Source organism: Colletotrichum spaethianum (genome assembly GCF_022836535.1).
Source record: "Colletotrichum spaethianum MAFF 239500 DNA, contig06, whole genome shotgun sequence".
NCBI lineage: Eukaryota > Fungi > Ascomycota > Sordariomycetes > Glomerellales > Glomerellaceae > Colletotrichum > Colletotrichum spaethianum.
In genome coordinates, this window is record NW_026054776.1 from 226,360 (window position 1) to 248,876 (window position 22,517).

A 22,517-nucleotide genomic window follows, 5' to 3' on the forward strand; every position below is an offset into this window, starting at 1 on the left:
GGTCCTGCGAGATATGAAGCATGCACGCAAGTGCCATCCCGGAAACCGGAAAAAAAGGGGGCAGCATGAATAATAGTGCATCGAGGCTCGAATCGCGGGTCGACGCTAGAGAATAGGCTTGAAAGATAGTGTACACTGCCGATGACTTCATCTCCTGACGTCGCTCTGGGTCCCAAAGGCTTAGCTCTTCCCACAATCGCCGCAAATCCGCCATCCACCTAGTAGATCAACCCACCGGACACTGCTCTGACGTCGCTGATCACCAGACATTACAACATCGGCAGCATCGGAACCAACGTCAGTTGCTCGCCCGCCGCCGTAACGACGATTTAACACCTCAATCGAATGCCACCCGGTCGCCGGCATTCTGGATAGGCCTATTGCTTCATATATCCTCGGCTGACAATTGTCCGCAAATGTGAACACTCTTTTTACTAAGCCGAAAGGTATGAGTTGAGACTTCTAACGGATGGCTCCAAAGGCTGTTGCAACACACCTAAAGTTCACACCCAGTTTTGGTGACTGGGATATCTGCTTATAAAATCAAAATTAAAGTCCACCAGAACTGATAGAGCTCACAGCTATGAACGATCCCAATGCACAAATAAACGACAATGGCTGCATCCTTGATAAGAAGATTTCTAGTTGTACCTAGGTCAAACCCCATTTTTAAATGACCCCCAAAACAACAACTTGAATGTCTCCTTCTATATTCAGAACTAAACTGTCGCGACTACACCGCAGCCCGCACCAGCTTAGTTATCATCTTGTGTCCCTATAAACTTGACAGTGCAAGCTAAGCCACCCGGCTTCGACATCAAGACTTTATGTTCATCATCTCACAAACCAGTCTCCATTTTGTTTCCCTGAGTGCAAACAACAAGAGAAAAGAAACCATTGCTTAAGAAAGACCTGGGCAAGGCTCACCCCCGCCGTCTTCGCCAATGTCGAGCTCACCATCTCCGGCTGGGAGTTCCATGATGAAGCTGCCACATACAAACGCATTGGTTTGGTCTCCATGATTTTCATGACAGTGCTCATCAATTCATCTGAACTGACTCAGCCGTGGCATTCATGATTCTGAATTAGGAGGAGGACTTTCCCACGCCTGATATTACTTTCAAAATCATGAGCTTTCTAGGCATGAGTTATCTCGATATTATGTTTGATACTATCCGTTCATTCCGTACAGTCCTTTTGCTTGGGATTCAGTCACCTAATCTCGTGAGTTTACTTTTGACAAATCTTGACTTGGCTGAAACCGCTGCGGCAAATGCAAATCTGTTGCAGATCATCTGCGCTTTTCGATCACTGAGGTTTGTATACACTGGTATTAATGCTTATGGAAACCACTCCTACTCACTGGTGAACTCTGATCCCTCCAAAACTGCATTGTTGCCTAAGCTGTCAACGACCGCATCAACTTAGATGTCCAGACAAAAATCACAGAGTAATAAGCTACCTCAATGACCTCTGAGTCCCCTTCTCATCTTCCTCCGCGTTCTTCTTCTCGACACCCTTGTCTGTTGGCGTATTCACAGATGCGATTCTGGGCCTCGGCACAATCACCATCAACTTCCCACGCATATTGTCTACAGCGACTGGAAACTTTCTATTCTCCTTTGTACGTCTCGAAATTTCTATGCTGACATGTTTTATGCTGGTACTATCTTCATTTAAGGGACATTTTGGCTCTCGAAAGCTTCGTCTTCACCCAGATGCAAAGGCTCTCGGTCATAGTGAAATCCATGCAGAGGCTGGGCATCGCATTGACAAAGCTCCCACAGTTGACAAAGGATATACTCGATAAAGAGCGCCAACGGAATGTTTTTGCTCCTTCTTCTCCATCCTGTTTGTCGTCGTCAGATAAGATACGACAAATATACCAAGAGCTCAAACGACAGCCCAAGTATGACTTATTCACTTCAATCTGCGCTCGGACTCACTGGCCTTCGAACCCAACTGATGACTCCGACCCACCGGCGTCCGATTGGATGCGGCGCAGCTCATGACACCACCCAACGGCACAAATCTCCCTTGGTCTGGCGGTTACCGTGCTTGTTCAGGTCAGGAGGTGTTCCAGGTAGTGTTTCTGACCGTCATCGCGACAATTTTCGGCAAGTCCACCGTCGAGCCGGTGCATCGGACCCGGTGTGGGGGGACGCAGAAAGCGAGAGAGGGTGGTTTTAGACTTGATTGAGGATAGCCCAACGTTGTTGACCTTCCAAATGAACCGTCCCTAGGACGTACATTTAAGGTGGTTGAGGCAGTTCGGTAAGTAAGTTCAGGAGTGCCGCCCTAGGAATTAGCTTATAAAACAATATGCTGTGTATTAGTCTTATGACTGCCTAATGTTTTCCTCCCGAGTATAATCAAGCAATTGCATTTTTCTTCCGCTAGCAAGAGCCATGTACAAAGTTGGAGTGTAGAGTAGTTCTAATCTAGGCTCTTGACCTCCGCTACTTGTGCGTGGAAAACATTCTTTTGCAACACTAAGGCGTGATATTGTTGTTTGTTTCGTGCCGTTTATGCAAATACTTAGTTGGCCGCAATCCTTATGCGACAACCAAGCAGACGGGCAAGACGGGCAAGACTTCCATCGTGCTCGACGGTGATTTCACCAAGAAGCAGGTCAATGACGCCGTCAACGCCGTGGAGGGCTTCTACGAAGCGCTCACCAAATTCGAGAACGAGGAGACGGATGAGCATCAAACCATCGCCCTCATGCAGGCGCTTCGATCTCTCGCCCCTCAGGCTCCGGACGTCCTCAAGTCCTTGGTTTCCAAGGCGACCGACTCGGATTCGACCGCCAAGGACGACCCGCAAGCCTGGGCTCGTGCAATGATTGAAGGCGACGAACACGAGGAGATTTCGCCGTATAATAGTGTCAATGAAGTGCTGATTGAGAACTGTGCCACACGGTCCATCCATGAGATAGGCCTCATTGGTAAAGCAGCAATAAGGACCTTCTACGGTATCGATGCCCACCATTCTTACTTTATTGGTTGCTATCAAGGTGGCTGCCACGATTATTTCTCGGCGCAGTACCACCCGAGGGATTTTGATGGTATCCTCGCCATTGCTCCAGCTATCAACTTGCAAAGGCTCGCTTCAGCACTCTATTGGCCCTCAGTAGTGATGAATAACGTCGCCCTACCCCCTCAATGTGTCTTTGAAGAGTATCAGGAAGCCATCATTGCGCAGTGCGATCCTCAAGATGGTGCCAAAGACAGCCTTATCTCAGCCCTCAGGAAAGTGCACCTACGACTTTAAACGGCTTGTTGGCCACTCTCTCAAAATCTTCCGACACCGAAAAGGTCATTTCGATCACTAAAGACGATGTCGAGATCGTGTCAAGAGTTCTGGAAGGAGCAAAGAGGACGTCAAAAGGGATCCTTCAGTACGGTATTCAGCCCGGTGAAAGGTTCAAGGGGCTTTTAAATTCTCAAGCTGAGGATGTTGTGATTACACCTGCACTTTTTCAACCTGCCAAGTCCTAAATGAGCCACTTCCTGGTTCAAGATCCAAGTTTCGATACGACATCTCTAATCTTTGCCGATTTTGATCATCTTTTCGATCAGTCCGTGGCCAAGTATACAGAATCCTTCGGGTCAGAAGATCCCGACTTGGTGGAGTTTACGGGCGCTGGGAGCAAGCTGATGACTTGGCACGGCTTGACTGATGAGCTCATAACCCATCACGGTTCGATACTGTTTCGGCACAGAGTCCCGAAGGAAATGGGTGGACGCAATTCCCTAGAAATTCACTATCAGCTGTTCCTGGCACCAGGTGCTGGACATTCCGATAGCGGTTACGGTCCAGTTTCCGTTGATTCGCTCTCAGTCCTCCTGGATTGGGTCGAGAAGGACAAAACGTCAAACACCCTGTTCGCTATAAAAACTCACAATTGAATGGTTACGTTTCGTGATCTATGTCCGTACCCTCAGACGATTAGATACAAAGGAGAAGGAAAAGTGAGGGATGCCACGAGTTTCGAGTGCGCATTTTAGAATCAGATATATTACGCAACGACAGCGACTCACTCTTAAATCAGTTAAATCTTGCTATGCCAAGATGTAATACGTTAATTCTTGCAATTTTGAAGTGACGACGCAATGCGCTCGAGATTAGATGCTGATTAAGAAACGTTGCTGCACTCAGTTTAGGTGCCTAGCATGTTTGAACCCAAAACAACTTTGGAAGACCAGTCACAAGAAACCGTCAAACTCGACATATCCATATCAGAGCTTTTATCCGTTCGTATGGAACGAGCAATGGCTGTTTCCTCAGCTTGAACTCTACCACAAGACGTAACTGATCTGACCCCAAGGGCACGCTTCCAAACTAAAGGCTTGGGAAATTCTTGGTATGCGGGGATAATGGCATAAATCTTTGGGTAATAGTTGAAGAATTCCATCGACATGGTCCAGGAGTTGATATTACGGATCGTTTTGTGGAAATCTGGGGACACGCAGTATCGTCCGGTTCCGACGTTTCGCGTGTATCAATCGCGGAACTCATACGGCCACAAGATTCGAAAACTGCTAGCGAATGCCTTCCAGAAGAGATTCGAACAGTATTGGTGCTGCGAGAAAACGAAACGCTCTCGAACACCCGGCCTGTGGTACAAGGTGTTGCATGGTTTAGGTTACAGGTATAACATGAAGCATGTCGCTGACAGATTGCTCACCACACAAAGAAATCTATCGCCGAGGAGTGAGACAGCGACTGTGACGGCCTTACAGTATTTGTCAGAACGGTTTGCGTTGTTAATCCATAGGTCATGATCTTTGCTTACCTGCTCAGATACCATGCTGGCAACCTGGCACATTGCTCGACTGTGGGCTCGGCCTGATACCGGAGGAGGCTGTGCATTCATCCCAGGATTGCTAGCCGCTCGGTATCCGGACAGTTGCTGAACTGAAGGGTGTCGATCCGTCGAAGTCTCTCACATAGAGGCGGTAACTCCCTTAAACGCTCAACGGCCTCCCAACCTTCAATAATGACTCGTGGTGGAAAATCGTCAACCATCGCTCTTCCATGCTTAACATACTCCTGTAACATATCGCAACCGCTAAGGGCTTCGTTCGCCGATCGCCAGATGCTTTTGGTGAACGCTATAGGGCTCTCAGGGTCTTGTATTGAGAACGAGCACTCGCAGACAGCACCCGGTTCCGGCAGGATGACACTGCTACCTCCACTGTGAGACAGAAGGGGGTTGGGCAAAGGCTGAATGCTAGGGTGCCTTGCTAGAGTCAGAGAAGATTGGGCGGGAACGTATGTGGGTAGGTCCGTCTCTGTTGCAATACCGCTACCGGCTGTATCATGCACCGGCAGGCTCCAGGCCATAGTCATGGTGCCAGGGGTGGAAAACTCGACAGCTACGTCCGCCATGTCCAGGCTAAATGCGTCTGATACCCTGCATCCGCTCAACCAATTTTGGCTTTGCGAAGGTGAACTCAGGGTTTGGGTGGCCTGATCCATAGGCGGGTCTTCAACTTCATTTATTTCTCGGTCTATTTGGATGGTTGTCTCCATTGAGGAGAGTGTTCTGACTAGATTGTCTCTCTGTCTCGTCATGTCTGACAGTTGGCTCATGAGGCCGGCAATCTTTCCGTTTTGCTCATTCTCACTCATAGCCTGGATAGTCGCCTCGAGATAGGCAATGCGATTCTTGTTCCGCTCGCGAGCAGCTCGCTGGGCGCGTCGGTCAAGCTCTCTCTTCTTCGCACGGCGGGACTCAGGAAGGTCAGGGATAGCGAGAAGCACTGCCGAAACTGGCTGGTTGGTGGTCATGGTATTTGCGGTGTCTGTAATTGTCAAAAGGTTTACTTGCTCTCATGAATAATGATACGGATGGGCAATCGATGGGATGGAGATGGTTGGACGAAGCAGCCTTACAGCTAAATGGGGTGCATGACTGCATCCGACAAATTGCGGGGAACCGGGACTGACAGGGCCATGCCGAGCCGGGGATGTGAAAACGCGGGTAGGCCTCATGGTGCCTTGCATTAGTCATCACAGGGCAAGACTCGTATTCAATAGGAAAAGACTAAGTCTAAAGCAGGGAGATAGCCTAAACCAAATAACGGAAGGCAAAGCTTCTGGCAACTTGTCGGTCCCAGTAAACAACATTTTATACACCACTGTCAGTGAAATGTGAGTCAACGACGGAAGAGGCCAACGAAAGTGAGAAGCCTTCGACTATGGCAGCCATCTGTACTGCCTTGGCTCCGTTGGGAAATGATATTCAACTAGGATTGCATGACTAGTTGTAGTCGCCTCGGGCCAAGACAAGAAAACACGAGGGGTTTTCTTGAATCAGAATGCCTAGACTTACGTGTCGGATTATGCCAATCGGCTCCATACAGGCCACATCCCCGTAGTCTCTTGCGCGCGACTGCGAAGAGGGTTGCCTTGCTTCTGTCGGCCAGCCTTCTGTCACGACCGCTCCTGAATCGAACCTTCGGAGTATCATCATATGATTAACTTCAGATGTTGGGACGCCTGAAAGCTTGTCAGTGTCAGTGCAGAAGTGAACAATAATTAGGGCACGCAGTGTTTTCCCGAACTCATTTTGAGCTTCGGATCCGCGAGTGCTCAGACAGCCCCAAATCTGTTGCACCACGCCCATTTTAACAGTAGAAAGTTACGCTTCCATATTGTGCTATGTGAGATAGGTGCATTTTATTTTCTCAAGAGCGGAAAGACAGCATGCTGTCTCAACTGCTACGAATTCCCACATTGATACCTGAAAGCAAACAATTCAAGGTCATGGGATGACTGAAAAACGAAAACGAGCTGCCAGACCCAGAAGCGGAGCTCCGTGGCGGCAGCAGATGATGACCGAGGTTTCGCCCCAATTTTCACTGACCCCGGCATCGCGGCACAGCTATATTGTCCAAGACTTGAGGGCTAGGACGTTAGAGGTACCTGGTCCCTTCGAGAATGAACATCATGACCGTATCAAGCCGGAGTTAAGGCTGGATAGAGGCTTCTGGACAGAAGAATTCGGTGCTGTCAGGTAGGAGATACCTCGCCTGTCAAACATGACAGCGCCAGCCGTCATGCACGTTCTTCTGTCCATCAATCGTGGTATAACCTACACACTCTAACAAACAAAAGGAAATATTTGAAACCATTCGCATACCAATAAGCAGGTTTTAGAAAATTCAGTATTGCGGACTTTGGTGTTTACAGATCTTGATGGGAATAGTAAGAGTGTTGCAAACGATTCCAGCTGGAATTATGGTATGATCAAGGCTTTTTCTAACACGGACTAGCCTCCTCGAACCATCATGGAACTTGGATCATATTCCGAGTGCATCTAGCGGGCTGATCCATTGTGATCGAGCATTGAGAAGTCGTCACCATAAGCCGAGTTCCATTCGTATTCGGGAAGAATAGCCCGAATGATGGTAGGTTGAGTGAGGCAAATGAATCCATCGAGGCCGAAGACAGCAACAGGGATTTGTATGGCCGAAACCGCCTGACAAATACATTTCAGGGGTTGCATTGACCTCTACAAGCCAACTATGTTGCGTTCTTTCATGTCTTGGGATTGGAAACCATCACTGATCGAGCTTTCATCTCTCCATTCATGATCTGCACTTGGCAGCTGATATGGAATATTCAGACAATTAAGACTGCCAAGTTCATGTGGAAGCCTAAAGTCAGACGACCATTGGTTTACGGTGGTTCACTGCCATCTTAATATCGACGTTATAGGGGAGACAAAAGTGTGGATAGGAAATTTGAAGTCGCTTGGGTGTGCGAATTGTCACCTCTTACAACTGGACTGTGGCAGTAGCGATCTTCGACGGTGTACGTCAGAGAAACAACCAGGTAGGTTGTTTAGGGTTGTTGAGAGACATGGATGAGGTCAATCTCCCTGCCCATCACAAACAAAGTGCGCTGATCGATCGCTTGGTCCAGGTGCCAACATTGCTGCTAGGACTTTGTTGCATCAAATACCGTACTAGTGCATCTACAGCCACCCTGGTCCAGTGGATGAAGCTTTCCTTGACCTGGTATGGATTGATCCAGAGACAGATGTGGTGTTTCGCGGGTGTCTTGACAGGGTTTGTTTTTGTTGATGACTTGCTGGCGACGCTTTTCGCAGTTACTTCAAAGACAAACCTGGGCAACCTGCTGCGTAATCAGAAACGTGTTTGCGCGAAAGCAAGCATTCGCTTCGCCTTTTTGTCATGTAATATTGTCTTCACCGTGTAAGGCTGCCGATTAATTAGGACTTTAGGGAAACAGGAGAGGTAAAGCCGTTGTTGGAACATCAATCGCTGCAAAACTTGCGATGGAGAGTTGGGGGCGAGAACTGGGATGCAACTTGTGTAGGCTGGTGAATCCAGATGACTGGGGCTGCTAAATCAGTTTCAATTCATCCACGAACCTGACTTTAGCCTCCAGAGCATTCGGGTGCTCAGAGTTCCTGTTACAGGCATGTGGCCCTAATGTGAGACGATCCATGTGCTGAATGACGCCGATAGAGCTTTAACAGAATCCTGCCATCTTCCAGTGGAGACTCTGCTAGTGAACTATGCAGCCCCCGAAACATACAAGGTGAAACGGGTTCTTCAACTTTTAAATAACCGTCTGATAAGACTTGAGCCGTCCGCCCAGGTCCACTGCTGTGCGATGTCCCTAACCTCTCTTTGGCACACCTTTGCGACTTAGTGTGACAGCACACTCCGCCACACACTTGGGAAGGCCACAAGTCGAACTACAGCAGTGAAGGCATTCTGGGTAAGGTTGACTCCGTAACTGAAACGGCCCCCCGTCGAACTCCTTTCTGCCGCCTTTTGTTACCGATTTCGCCAACTTCACAGTTACACTCTGTCCGTTTGATTCATGACTATCCTTGCTCTAGAGGGGTTCGCCTTTCTGCAGCCAGCCTCACACGGAGCGACCCTAGCTCTTACACTCACTCTTCCTTTTTTGATCCACTCGAGATCAGTGTCACAACGACTTCCCGCACATCTTGTTTGACAACAGAGTCTCTTGTACCGGTACTGATGCATTTTCTCAAGGGCGGGAACCGAGCGTATATCCCTGCGGGCCGCTGCAATTTTGACAATGATTAAGCTTGTCTTCTAGACGTGTTCGACAGAATCGGCCGTGCCCACTTAGAGTGAGACCGTCTTGACGATCACTTCTGAGCAGCAGCCGCCCAGACCACACCCTTCAGTCTACGTCGTCTCAACATCCGTATCTAATTTTGTACCTGCAAACTTGTCAAAGCTCATCACAGTGCTATTTCTATCTTGGGCTCCGAAGCCAGAAGCTGTCCAGTATCAAAATTTTGCCGGGTTGGACTGCGGAGTTCGCTGACGGCGCTGTCAGTACGTCGGTACTCAGGACACCAGCTCACGTTGAGCGGGCGAACTTCCCATCGGCCTCCCTGGTTTGCTACAGTAGCACCCTTATTCTCCAAGGCTAGCATCCTCGCTCAGTCCAATTACGATACGCGACCTGGTGTGAAATCCCCTACCCTCTCTCCCCATGTCCATGTAAAACTAACCCCAGTCCAAGTTCGAATAATGTCTGGGTTGGTTTACTATCGGCGGCTTGGCGGCTCTCCGAAGGAAAGCAACTTCAGCCGACGACCCTGGTGGAGCATTAGCATCACACCCTCTTCGATCTACGGTGTTATATCTAGACTGTTTTTCGTCTTCCGTCTCTCAATCCGGAACTCGATGCCCATCCTGTATGCTCGCCTTATCACTCACATCCCCCCAATTCGTTCCTTTCTCTTGTACAAGTCTACAGCGTAGGCTTTGCAATTTTGATTCTGACAGGCTTGACGTCTCAGAAGCATATTTTTACACCATATTTCATAGACTTTTGTCTCAAACACGAACGCACCATGCATCCCGTTCTCTCCTGGCGCCAAGCTGCTGTGGCAGCACTGCTTCTCAACGCGGCAGTGACGGCTAACTACGATACTCGCCGAGATATCGACGTCTCGGAGGACGCAAAGCGGGCTTTGGACACTGGATCCGTCCGAGCACGAAATGTCGACATTAGAAACTTTATGCAGAGAGTAGATGCTACCAGTGTCTTCGCTGCGCGAGGCAGCACTGACAGCGCTCAAGGTTTGTCACATTATACAATGCCCTATCTCTGAATAATCGACTGACTTTATCCAGGCGATGGATCTTCGGACACGGTCCCTGTGGCTGCTGAGGGCGCCACTGGGGCTTCGGATTCTCAAGCTGCTGCGCCTCCCGCCCCTCCCGCGGATGCTGCAACTCCTCCCGCCCCTCCCGCCGATGGTGCTGCTCCTCCCGCCCCTCCTGCCGACACCGCGGCGCCGCCCGCACCACCTGCGCCGCCAGCTGATGGCGCAGCTGCACCACCACCACCCCCAGCGGCCTCAGCCGATCCCGCGGCTAAGAAGGCAAAGGACGACGCAAAGAAGGCCGATGGAGCAGCCGGCCCTGCCGCCGGCGCTGGTGCTGCGGCTGCCAATGGCACCGCAGCCGCTGCACCTGACGCAAAAGCAAAGGGCAAGGACTTGAAGGCCAAAGATCTGAAGGGGGATGCCAAGGGCAAGGGAGCTGCGGCTGCCCCTGCAGCAGCCGGAAATGGCACCGCGGCAGCACCACCACCACCACCGCCAGCAAAGGCCAAGGATGCCAAAGCAACCGCTGCTGATGCTAAGAAGGCCAAGGATGCTGCCGGAGGCGGAGCTGCGGCAGCAGGCAAACAGGCCGGAGGAGCTACCGCTAGTGGAGCTGCCAGTGCAGCAAGGCGGGCGCGCTCCCTCAAGAGACGAAACCTTATTGCTGAATTCGGATGGTAATCTGGCATTATCTTTCCGTATGCCTGTGTGTTCTCACAGAGACTTGTGGGGCATTATTGAAAGGAGGGAGAGGGGGGGGGTTCCTGTTTCTTATCATCATTATACTTCGCTCGTGTTTTCCTGCTCTTCAACAGTCTCTCGATCTCTAGGTCAGCGCACTCTTCTTTGGTGGGTGTGGACAGTCAGGAACACGTTTAGCGGACGGGAATCCGAGTTCGGCAACGAAAGCAGATAACGATAAAGACAATAAACTACAAAAAAAACGAAACAAGAAGAAACATTGACAAGGAAAACGCGATGATGTGAGATACTGGGTCATGGAAACTGATGCATCTCAAGTTCATAGTGCCTGCCTGACATGATGGAGGACAGTGTACATCTTCCCATCTGATCACTAACGCACAAAAACTTATTACTCTGAGCGTGCACTTGCAGTTATCATCTGGGCCCTGCAGAATGTACTGAGGTTATGATCATTGGATACGCCAACCTAATGGCTGGCATGCGTAAAATAAACTTCGCCCACCCGTTCATCAGAACTTCATTATCATAACATTATGTTCTGATTCGATACCCATACAGTCGGGTCATCACTGCTACATAGAGTTCTAAGTAATAGCGGCTGTTGCCTCGGTTCGATGCCATCGAGGGTACTCGAAAGTGGTGTCCAGTCGACTCGTTTCACAGAAGAACTTTGTCCCACCCTTCAGCAATGGACTTCAATAACCCCCAGAACGCACTACTTCAGATGGTGAGAGTTATCCAAAACTGTCATCTAAAATGTGAGTATGCTGTATTTTTGACTTTTTTGCTCATTTTCTGTCATCTACATACAAACCCATCACGTAATTACTGTCCGAGGGGCGAAACATCGTCATCTTGGCACTAGCGTATCTTCATAATGACCTTGTATCGCATGCGCCAAATTTCGTCAGATTCTTCTATGTGTTTAGGCGATGGGGTCTTGTACTAACGATTTTCGACCGGGGAGTTAGCGAATTGGTCATCATGGGTGGGCGCACACAGCTCACATCAGCGATCTCACGATCGAGGGACTTGCTATCGACTGAATCCCTCATTTCAAAGAGACATGGGCTGTCGTTCCTTTGACTTCACCTAAGGACAGGAAGGTTTGGGCGATTACCCATTGAAGAAGCAGATAGTACCGTGTTGTCTCATGCTACCGGCCGGTTGTAACTGCTACCAAAAGATCACCACCTGATTTCCGCCCCTCTTTCTCACGTACGAGATTGGTGACGCGGGATGTGCCACAGTCAAAGAAATACCCGGTAGGTGATCGAGCTTAAGGTATCTGAACTCGGTTCTTATGCTGAAACAAAACAGAGCCATGGATCCTATAATTCATCTTGAAGTGAAAATTAATCAGATCATCATTTTTTCTCTAGCAGATTCAAACCCGCTAGTGAGTACAGTAGTCTCTCATCAGATCCGACTTTGACTACTGCTGGCTGTCACCGAAGGCAGCCTAGTGGATGGCGAATAGAGGTTAGTAGAGCGGCAGAATCAAAGGTTGGATGTTACTGAAGTCACGCGTTAGTGCTGTACGTCAGCTAGTAAATGGGGAACGAGTGCTAACAGGCATGCCGACCGCCTTCATTGATAGGCCTGAGACGAAGGTGGCCGCTAGGCTGCCTTAGGTTAAAGCCAGCAGTAGTCAAAGTCGGATCTGATGAGAGATTACGGTACGCCTGTCTGGCCATTGTGTCTTCGGTGGACCGCGACGGAAACAGGCCCGAAATCCCGCTCCGCCCGGCATGAGTCCATCGGGATAAGTGGAGCGATACCTTTATGACGTATGCTAATGCTTGTCACTCTAGCCACGGCCTCGTCGAGATTCGTGGGTTTGATACGCGAAGCCGACATTTACCCGCCCCAATTCACCGATCGTAACGTATTCCAGTGTACATAATACCAGCAAAGGTAGTTCTTGCACCTCAGTTGAGGGCTCAACATATCGTCATTTATCGATCGACTACTAGCGTAGCATACTGATACAGCATGGCAACAGTTACACAACAAGAACACGTCCTGGCAAATTCGCACGAACTAACCGAAGTATCGACTCAAGTTCCTCCAGGAAATGCACCCAAATCCACATTGCCTCCGGTGCTGGACGACGACGACAAGCTTAGCAAGGCGACTCTATTGAAACTCATTGCTGCTGGGTTTGCATTTTTCATCTCGGGAATCAATGATGGCAGCGTCGGACCTCTTCTCCCTTACATGATTCGTGACTATGAGATCAGTACAGCAGTTGTGTCCATCGTGTACGTGACTTAACATGAAGTCGTCGAAGTCAAGTTTTTATGCTGACACCTAGCCTAGATATGGAGCAAACTTTCTTGGGTGGTTTCTCGCGGCTCTTACAAACACACATCTGAGTCAAAAGTTCAATCTTGGAGGACTGCTCACGTTCGGCGCATTTTTCCAAGTACTAGCTCACGCTCTTCGTGTGTGGAAGCCTCCCTTCCCCTTCTTTGTTGTCACGTTTTGGCTCGTGTGCCTTGGACAGGCCTACCAGGATGCGGGGGCCAACGCTTACGTCGCCAGTGTGAAAGCTGCACATCGTTGGCTTGCGTTCATCCACGCCCTGTACATGGCTGGGTGCCTCGTTGCGCCGTTTGTCGCAACACCGATTGCTTCGACTGGTAGGATTTCTCGATGGTATCTTTTCTATATTTTCCCACTGGCCGTCGGCGTTGTGAACTTTGCTTTGACCTGTTATGCCTTTCGGGATACCATCAGCATAGGACGCAAGCGGGTCACATCAGAGCGAGGTCGGCCGGAGACCGACGCTGAAGCGAAGAAGAGCGCATTAGAACTGATGAGAAAAACTCTGATGACTAAGTCACTATGGATGATTAGCTTGTTCTTCTTCTTTCTCCTCGGGGCGACTATCACGGCTAGTGGATGGATCGTTGAATACCTTGTCGAAACCCGCAATGGCAATCTCGAACACATGGGTTATGTCCCAGCCGGCTTCAACGGTGGAGCTATGCTGGGCCGCTTGCTCCTGGCTGAGCCCACCTACCGCCTTGGCGAGCGAAGAATGGTTTTGGTCTATGTAGTTCTCTGCATTGCTTTCCAATTGGTTTTCTGGCTGTAAGTTCCAGTAACAGTTTTTACAATCTTGCCTAGGTCTGCTGACTGGAATCATAGTGTTCCGAATATCATTGCTGCTTCAGTGGCTATGAGCTTCGTAGGGTTCTTCTCCGGCCCCTTTTTTGCAACAGTAAGTTGTCCGAGTAGTCGACATCCAGTTCTGGTCTGATCGTCGGGCCTCTTACAGGGCATCTCTGTCGGGTCCAAGTTGTTTCCACCTGAAATCCAACCAACGGCTCTGTCTTTCGTATTTGTAATCGGACAGATTGGAGGTTCTCTCTTTCCTATCATAACTGGTGTCATTGCCTCACAGGTAGGCGTTGGCATATTGCAGCCTGTCCTCGTTGCCTTGATTGCTGGGACCGGCATCAGCTGGTTGCTGGTACCGAAGCCAAAGCAATCAGCGAATGATTCTTTGCATGAAGAGTAGCGATGGCACAATGGCTCAGTTGTGAGCTGCACTTGCATGCTGTTTTCCATGATGAAATTTGTGCAGTAGGCTTTTTGAAGATAGTTCCAATTTAAGCATCTAAAGATATCTCAGCCAGTTCTTGTTGAGCGCAGCTTGGTTATTACTTGCAGAAAGCCAAGAGCCTGGGAAATAACTGTCATCTGTCTGAGACCACAGCTTAGGTTTTTTCAGTCACAATAAGGTATTACTTTGGTTAACCAACTCTGACCAGTGCAACTTCACCGACGTGGATATTCAGATGGCACAAAGTGTCCTTCAAAGAACATGCACTTAAGAATACATAGTCAAAAATCAAGTCCTTTTTGGGTATGTTGGGTGACGTTAACAATGTTTCGGTAGTCAATAGTTGACAGTCACGCCCAATGACCAAGTACCAATACTAAGCCTGTGGGTATGGTCGTACAGAGGGGGCGGTCACAACAAATTCTTGAGCTCGGATATTGAAACTAACTAAATCCGAATGAAATCCTTCAATGGCGTCTATTCTTTTAGCTGGACCCATTTACCATCTTGGTTCACCTCACATATTGCTAGGCTCAGTTCAGGTGGATACTTTTCGAGCACGCCATGATAACTCACATCACGAAACGCTTACCACCGCTATCGGAACGACACTCCCTGCCAAACGCTTGATCCCATATCTGTGGCTTTCTCAATTCAAATATCATACCTGCTCTCACAATTCGGTCGCCAAACTTTGACTTCGGTAAGGAGACACAAAACGCGTACAGATACGCGGATGTTTGTCCTACAGCTGCTTTCAAAGGGCTTCGTTTTACACCGACCAAGGTTTGGCTAATAGCTCATCGCTATGGCACACCATAAAAGCCAAGAACAAGAGGAAATCTCTGCAGCTACATACAACAGCTCTCTCGAAGCCGGAGCCATTGCGAAGACCAAAAGAACATGGTATCGAACAGTCTTCTTTCAAGCTACGGCTATCGGTCTCTGCGCGTTTTTCGCCCCTGGACTGTACAATGCTATGCAATCAACTGGGGCAGGTGGGCAACAGACACCATACTTGGTGATGTAAGTTCACTTAGTTATCAAGCCTTTATCATGTTTCACTTTCCTAGTGCAGCGGCACTAAATCATTTGCAGGTCCGCAAATGCTGTACTAGGAGTCATGATGGTCGTGACTTGTTCGATGGGCAGTGTCATTGCCAATAGAATCGGGCTGAAGAACGCATTGATCTTTGGCACAACAGGATAGTCAGTATATGCCACCATGGTCTCAGTAGACCTGCAGCTGACCAAGACCAGTGCCATCTATTCGGCTTCTCTTTACACCAACAATCGATATGGCACTGAATGGTTTGTATATGTTGGTTCCGCCGCCTGTGGAATCACTGCGGGCGTCTTTTGGGCAGCTGAGGGAGCAATCATGATTAGTTGTGAGTGCAAAAACATACACATGTCGCCCTGTCATGTCTAACTCTGATTTACAGATCCAGAAGATCACAAACGAGGCAGATACCTCGCTTACTGGCTAGCGTACAGAAACGTGAGAGCCCCTAAGATCAACTCTGAAGAACGGTATACTAACAAAATGCAGGGAGGCTCTATTGTTGGGGGTGCCATCAACCTCGCTTTTAGTAAGTTCAAGATGGTGGTGGCTGTTTGGATCATGTGATTTCTGATCGAATCTTAGACTCAACAGGAAAAACAACCGGAAAACTGGATTGGAGAACATATGTTGTATTTGTGGCTTTGCGTAAGCCCTCTCATCCCCCTCAAAAAAAGGGTTTTCATATGTTTACACTTCCTAGAATGCCTTGGTCCGTTTGTCGCAATGCTACTTTCTTCTCCAGAGAAGGTTCAGCGCCAGGACGGAAGGAAAGTCTCTAAGGCAGAGCGAATCCCAACTGTGGCTGAGATAAAAGAAGTAGCCAAGATCCTCGTCCGTAAAGACTTTCTACTAGTGTAAGTCTAATGCTTCAATCTGCACCCTTCAGCATAATGTTCAAAGATTGTGTTCAATGCTGACAGCACACACCAAAGCTTCCCATTCTTTTTCTACGCTACCTTCCTGCTTTCATACGCAGGATCCTACCTCTCACTCTACTTCTCTGTCCGCTCTCGCGCATTGGCTTCATTGGTCTCTGCACTAGCTCAGATCACTGCCAACTTCTTCTTTGGCCACTTCCTGGACTGGACTAAATTTACCGTCAATCAGCGTGCTCGCATCGCCTATGTTGGTATGATGGCCCTTTTCGGAGGGACCTGGGTGTGGGCAACCGTCATTCAACGCGAGTACGGCTTGAAGGCACCGGCACTGGACTGGGTGGACACTGGTTTTGGCCGTGGTTGGGCACTTTACATCCTGCTACAGGTTAACTTGTAAGTATTGGATACCGGAGTATGCTTGCCAAGCGCGACTGAGCTAATAATATTAGTGCGCTGGCTTACAATTATGGCTACTGGTTAGCCGGATATATGGCTCGTGACACTGCTGAAATTATTCGATTCACGTCAACTGTACGTGCGGTTGAGGCTGCCGGTGGTGCCGTCGCATCTGGTATCAGCTCTACTCATGCCCCCGTAAGTTGTAGCTAAAATCTCCATCAATGCTTAGTTCTAGTTACGGAATGCTGAATGATGTTTCTCATAGCTTATTGCTGCCGTTGGTGTCAACTTTGGGCTTTGGGGTTTGGCGCTTATTCCGACATACCTCGTCGTGCGAACCATCGACGTGGATCATCCAAATGCGGACTTGGAGGTAGAAGTGGGTAAAAGTGTGTCAGCTTAGATCCATGTAGAAGGCGAGAAGTGGGAGGACATGGTAATTATCTTTGTGTTTCCCCGTCACGACCAAATCCAAAAGCGGACGATGGCATCCTTTGAAATAGTTGGTCATGAACTTCAACTGGCCCAGGCTATGCAACAAGCTTAAAGGCTCTGTTCATGGCCAGGGTAATCCGAACGCATTCCTCGTTGGACACCACTGGTCTGAATCTGTATCCAGCCAAGCAATACTTGTGAGCAACATCTTGGGCACTCTCACCTTTAGTCTATCGGATTTTTCCCGATTTTGGCCGTTGATAAGCCCCACACCGGGCCGGTTCCGACCTCGCAGACTCCTCCGGGGGTAACACGGCGGTTTTAAAGCCCCGAAAAGTGGGGGTGGGTGCTGTACAAGCACCTAATCCATTGGGAACATTTCGTGATACCTCTCGATAAGGATGCCCCTCATTGGTTTTCCCCGCGGAATCAACACGTTTCTCATCAATAACAATCTTACCTGGATCGTCGACCTTGAGCGTTTCGCAAACCAGACACCCGACACACTAGCACCGCACCGACGAATTTCGCTCTCTCCTTGCACATCTGTAAGATTGTTGAGATAATCATTATGTCGGGAGCTTCTTGGCATGACGATTTCGAGAAGAATGGCTTCGCGGTTATTCCGTCCGTGATTTCTCGCGACAAGGCGGCCCAGTACCAAAAAGAAGCCCTGGCCTGGCTTCATTCATTTGACAACCCGGCGTTAGACTTGGCCAACCCTGCGACCTGGACGCCTGAGAATCTGCCATTCATCTCTGGGATCAATACATTCAATCACTACGGAGTCGTACACGAGAAGTTCATGTGGGACATTCGCCAAGAGCCAGGGGTCATTGACGTTTTCGCCAAGGTCTGGGATACCGACAAGCTCATTGTCTCATTTGACGCTCTGAACATCACACTCCCACGACGCCCAAACCATGTACCTCGAACAAAATGGCCGCACGTCGACCAGAGCCCATACAGAGAAGGACTGCAGTGCGTGCAAGGGATAGTGAACCTGTCCAAGGCTGGACCTGAAGATGGGGGGTTGACGGTGTACCCCGGAAGTCACAAAGTTACCGAGCTGTTCTTCCGCGAACATACCGACAGAGCCCAGTGGACGAGAAAAGACTTTTTCAACTACACACCGGAGCAGATCGCTTGGTTCGAGGGACAAGGCTACCGAGAGCACAAGGTTGTCGCGGAGCCAGGTGACCTGATCATCTGGGACTCGCGGCTGATTCACTACGGCGCTGAACCGACGGCCAAGAGTGATGTTACTCGGACTGTCACCTACGTCTCGTACGCGCCGGCGTCGTTTGCAACAAAGGAAGCTTTGAAGGCAAAAAAGGAAGCGTTTGAGAAGTGGCTAGCTACCACGCACTGGCCGCACGACAACATCGTTCCAAGGACGAACCAACCCACTCTTCCAGATGGAACAATCGACGCAAGAAGATCGGAACCGCGAGAGAAGCCAGAGTTGACTGAAAAGTTGCTGAAGCTGGCTGGTGTACAGGCGTACTAGAGCGGAAAGCGAAGCACTCGCTCTGCTGAAAATGCCGTTGTTATATTTCAAGGGAAACCAGTCGGCTCCTGAATTAAACTTTGGTTCAACACTAGTAGTGAAAGACGGTCGCAATTCTGGGCATGGACTTGGACCTCTTTCGCTTAGATCAACTATCAGATCGTACCATCGAGTTATAATACCGACATAGACGATTTAGCGGACTGGGTATTGGTACTCTTGCGCATGCGGAGAGGGCAGCCATAGTCACAAACCGACAGACTATTACTTTTTTGACCAAAGAAATAAAAAACACGGAGATTGAATAATAAAACATCAAACATCACATAGCTCCTCATTAGAAACCGGGTGTTGGTCTTAACCTTGCCAAACATTGCGTTATGCGGTATTGGCTCCGTGCAGATTGCTAGCTGAATGTTCAACTAGCTCAAAACGCCCTACAGTGGAAGTGGCTCCGCATTTTTGGCCATTTATTTGGATTCCGATTCGTGTTCTTTTCTCCTCCCCTCCCTCCCCCGTTCGCTCCGTAAACAATGCTTCTCCAAAGTATAATCCCTCCGGGAAGAAGCAGCCGAACCGCCGCATCGCAATCGCACTGGTTACTCGAGTCGTTGCGCTGCTGATAAACCGTTATCTCGGCGACTATCACCGATGTCGGGACAGCAGCGTAGCTCCGAAGCTGCCTATCCCAGTCGGTACCTCAATTTAACCTATCAGTGTGCATACTCGTTATCAGGGTCCTAGGGGCGCGACCCATCGTACAAAATGGCACATTCGGCTGTGGCATGCCACAGCAGATAACGTTCACGGATTCACCTCACGATCGATTCACTGACAGTTTCTTGAAGACGCGTTATTTTTCAAATAATTTCACAATGGGTGATATTGCTGAGCGAACAAGCCCTTTGGCTCGGGACGTGCTTTTGTTGGTTCTGGCGGCCCCAGAAAATACAACATGGAAACGTAGGGTGTTGGAGCGCTTTCCCGGTCTCGAAGTTCGCTGGGTAGACAGCCGCAAGCCCGACGGTGGCCACCTCGCGCCAGACGATGTCCCGGACGAGGTCTGGGATGGTGTGACGATATTCTACTCATTCACACCTGCGTCCCCGAAGCGCATGGCGAAAGTCCGCTTCGTGCAGGTGTCATCCGCCGGGGTTGACCTATGGATAGACCATGAAGTCTACAAGAACCCAAATGTGCCATTTTGCACAACAAACGGATGCCAATCGTGAGTGAAGACGGTCAACCCCGTACAATGGGGCATTGGAACCCAACTGAGATGTCAAACCATAGACCGCAGATTGCCGAATGGGTCATCGGCACCTGGCTGTCCAGCCAACATCACTTCTTGCGATATGCGGAAAACATGAAGGAAGGCTTGTGGGATACCTCAATAGCTGCGAATACTGAGGACTCAGTCAGTCTCCGGATGTAAGTCATGTTGAAATTTGTCAAAGCATCAGAGTCCCTCACTGACTTTCGGCAAAACTCAGGGGCATCTTGGGATATGGCGCGATAGGCCGTCACTGCGGCAAGATCGCGCAAGCAATGGGAATGGAGGTTTATGCCTACACCAGAAGCGAGCGGTCGACGCCCGAGTCTCGGAAAGACGACAGCTACTGCATTCCCGGCACCGGCGACCCGGACGGACTGATCCCGGCCAAGTGGTTCCACGGCTCATCGAAGGAGTCTCTTAACAACTTCCTGAACCAGGGCTTCGACATCCTGGTTCTGGGCCTGCCGCTGACCAAAGAGACTAAGGGTTTCTTCGGAAAGGAACAGTTTGAAATCCTGTCGAAGCGCAAAACGTTTGTGTCGAACATTGCCAGGGGCCCGCTAATCCAAAACGACGCCCTTATCGAAGCCCTCGAGACGGGGAAGATCCGGGGCGCTGCGTTGGATGTCACGGACCCGGAGCCGCTTCCCAAGAACCACCCGCTATGGAAGGCTCCGAAAATTTTCATTACGCCTCATATCAGCTGGATAACCAGAGTCCATTGGGAGCGGGTCTTGGGTCTGTTGGAGGCGAATTTGGAGCGGTTGCACACCGAACAGCCCCTCATCAATGTTGTAAACAAGGACTTACACTACTAGAGCTCTTCGAAAGCATGGCATCAGCATCAAATAGACTACTCAATTACTCACGCTGAACATGTACATTTCGAGGTGCATCTGTCGGCTATTCTATAACTAGGGACAGAACAATGGATACTCTAGGTGTGAAGATAATCAAAATGATCTACTGTGACTGTCTTGTCAGGTATGCCAGTTGCCTAGTTGTGACTTCAATGTGTAGCTTTTCTTCTGCGGAGACGGTCATCTCCTGTGGCCGACAACAGTTCGGCCAATTACGTCGTCGTCGGCTGTCACTCTCGACCCAGTAGGATAAGAATGGGCTATAGCAGGAGCTGAGGGACTACTGTCCAAACCGTTAGAATGATGGCTCGTTATTAATCCTAATTAAGTAATTACGCGGATCTGGCCAACGCGATAGGTACAACGAATCCCCAGAGCTAAAAAGGAAAGTGTTTTGAGTTGGCTTTTTGTTATTGCGAGGAGACCGTATCTCGTATCTGTCTGAAGAGAAATCCCCGAGGCCAGGTCCCTAACAGCCAAGTAGAACTTCTCCCACCCTCCCTCCCAGCCAACGTCCATATTGGTCCGGGCTCGGTACCACGGTTTGACCCTCCACTTGGAAATCTCCCGTTCCGGCATCCGTTGCTGTGCCCCCGAACACAGCGTCGCATGAACCCTAGTACGTCACAACGGCTCTTCGTCCGATCAACGACTTCCGGTTTCACTCAAACTCCAACGGCGGAGCTTCCCCAACCGCATCCGGCTTTAGCGCCAGCTCACCGATTACCTCGATGGTTCATAAAAGCCATGTGGTTGCTGCCGCTGTTGTTGCCGCTAAGACGCCTCGTCAACTCAGTTGCCCACTCTAAGTCAACCTTAGCTTCAACTACACGTCGCAACTCGACGTCCTAATCTCAATTCCCAAACAACATCAACATCCATCTCTCAAGAAGCAAAACGACCAAACCGCCCAAAATGAACGGCACCGCCGTCCCCCAGAACCTCAAGGACCTCCCCGAAGTCTACTGCCGCGCCTGGGCCTCGCGCGACCCCGCCCCGCTCCTCGCCCTCTTCACCGAGGACTCCGTCATGACGGATCACGGCGCCCAGATCCACACGCCCTACGCCTTCCTTGACCTCCACCACAAGCACTGGAACGGCGCACACAAGGACTTTGAGGTCTACCTCGACACGCAGTACCCCGTCTACTGGGCCGAGATGGACGCCGATGGCAACGGGTACTGCAGCTTCCGCACCGTCAACAAGGGTGTCTTTGTCAACGACCTAGGCCGGCGCAAGGCGACGGGGCTGCCGTTCCAGTACTCTGGCGTCATTGACTTAAAGCTGAAGGGCGGCAAGATTGTGCAGGCGGATGAGTGGTTAAGAGTTCCGTTCGAGGACAGCGTGTCGCCGGACAAGTACATCACTATTTCCGCGGAGAGTCTGAAGGGCGTGATGAGGAAAGAGCTTCATGAGGACAATTAAGAATGCATGCACTAGATCAATAATTCACTGAGCCGTCCATGAGGACGATGCGCTGGGCAAGGGAGAAAATATGTGAGTGAGCAAAATGCTGCTGATTGAGACATAATCTAGAAACGGTCGTAATGTACATGCGTAATCCGTCGTCCACCAGGACCGTTTATCTACGTGTCTCGTGAATTAAAGTAGATATCAATTATGTGCTAGGTCAACCCTGTCCGGGCCGCCGAAGACGAAGAGAAGTTCGCTTTTAG

At 49.8% G+C, this 22,517-nt stretch overlaps 8 protein-coding genes across 8 annotated transcripts; 6 read left to right on the forward strand and 2 right to left on the reverse strand.

The window, feature by feature from the left end:
• Positions 1-2,538: 2,538 nt before the first annotated feature.
• ColSpa_03097 (uncharacterized protein) lies at positions 2,539-2,991 on the reverse strand (the record flags this gene model as incomplete). The annotated part of the gene is made up of 1 exon (XM_049269309.1): positions 2,539-2,991. The coding sequence occupies one exon, from the start codon at positions 2,989-2,991 to the stop codon at positions 2,539-2,541; it is 453 nt and encodes a 150-aa protein (XP_049125266.1).
• A 1,884-nt stretch (positions 2,992-4,875) lies between these two features.
• Positions 4,876-5,796, reverse strand: ColSpa_03098 (uncharacterized protein; the record flags this gene model as incomplete). The annotated part of the gene is made up of 1 exon (XM_049269310.1): positions 4,876-5,796. One exon carries the CDS (start codon positions 5,794-5,796, stop codon positions 4,876-4,878), a length of 921 nt encoding a protein of 306 aa, XP_049125267.1.
• Positions 5,797-9,880: 4,084 nt separating this feature from the next.
• ColSpa_03099 (uncharacterized protein) lies at positions 9,881-10,819 on the forward strand (the record flags this gene model as incomplete). The annotated part of the gene is made up of 2 exons (XM_049269311.1): positions 9,881-10,109; positions 10,164-10,819. 2 exons carry the CDS (start codon positions 9,881-9,883, stop codon positions 10,817-10,819), a joined length of 885 nt encoding a protein of 294 aa, XP_049125268.1.
• A 2,244-nt stretch (positions 10,820-13,063) lies between these two features.
• On the forward strand, positions 13,064-14,111 carry ColSpa_03100 (bypass of stop codon protein 6; the record flags this gene model as incomplete). The annotated part of the gene is made up of 3 exons (XM_049269312.1): positions 13,064-13,107; positions 13,166-13,942; positions 13,979-14,111. The coding sequence occupies 3 exons, from the start codon at positions 13,064-13,066 to the stop codon at positions 14,109-14,111; spliced, it is 954 nt and encodes a 317-aa protein (XP_049125269.1).
• A 1,531-nt stretch (positions 14,112-15,642) lies between these two features.
• ColSpa_03101 (UNC93-like protein) lies at positions 15,643-17,013 on the forward strand (the record flags this gene model as incomplete). Its single annotated transcript, XM_049269313.1, has 6 exons — positions 15,643-15,808; positions 15,863-16,009; positions 16,226-16,337; positions 16,404-16,754; positions 16,811-16,955; positions 16,996-17,013. 6 exons carry the CDS (start codon positions 15,643-15,645, stop codon positions 17,011-17,013), a joined length of 939 nt encoding a protein of 312 aa, XP_049125270.1.
• A 753-nt stretch (positions 17,014-17,766) lies between these two features.
• ColSpa_03102 (uncharacterized protein) lies at positions 17,767-18,705 on the forward strand (the record flags this gene model as incomplete). The annotated part of the gene is made up of 1 exon (XM_049269314.1): positions 17,767-18,705. One exon carries the CDS (start codon positions 17,767-17,769, stop codon positions 18,703-18,705), a length of 939 nt encoding a protein of 312 aa, XP_049125271.1.
• Positions 18,706-19,580: 875 nt separating this feature from the next.
• ColSpa_03103 (D-2-hydroxyacid dehydrogenase) lies at positions 19,581-20,799 on the forward strand (the record flags this gene model as incomplete). Its single annotated transcript, XM_049269315.1, has 3 exons — positions 19,581-19,933; positions 19,999-20,136; positions 20,199-20,799. The coding sequence occupies 3 exons, from the start codon at positions 19,581-19,583 to the stop codon at positions 20,797-20,799; spliced, it is 1,092 nt and encodes a 363-aa protein (XP_049125272.1).
• Positions 20,800-21,756: 957 nt separating this feature from the next.
• On the forward strand, positions 21,757-22,266 carry ColSpa_03104 (uncharacterized protein; the record flags this gene model as incomplete). Its single annotated transcript, XM_049269316.1, has 1 exon — positions 21,757-22,266. The coding sequence occupies one exon, from the start codon at positions 21,757-21,759 to the stop codon at positions 22,264-22,266; it is 510 nt and encodes a 169-aa protein (XP_049125273.1).
• Positions 22,267-22,517: the final 251 nt, after the last annotated feature.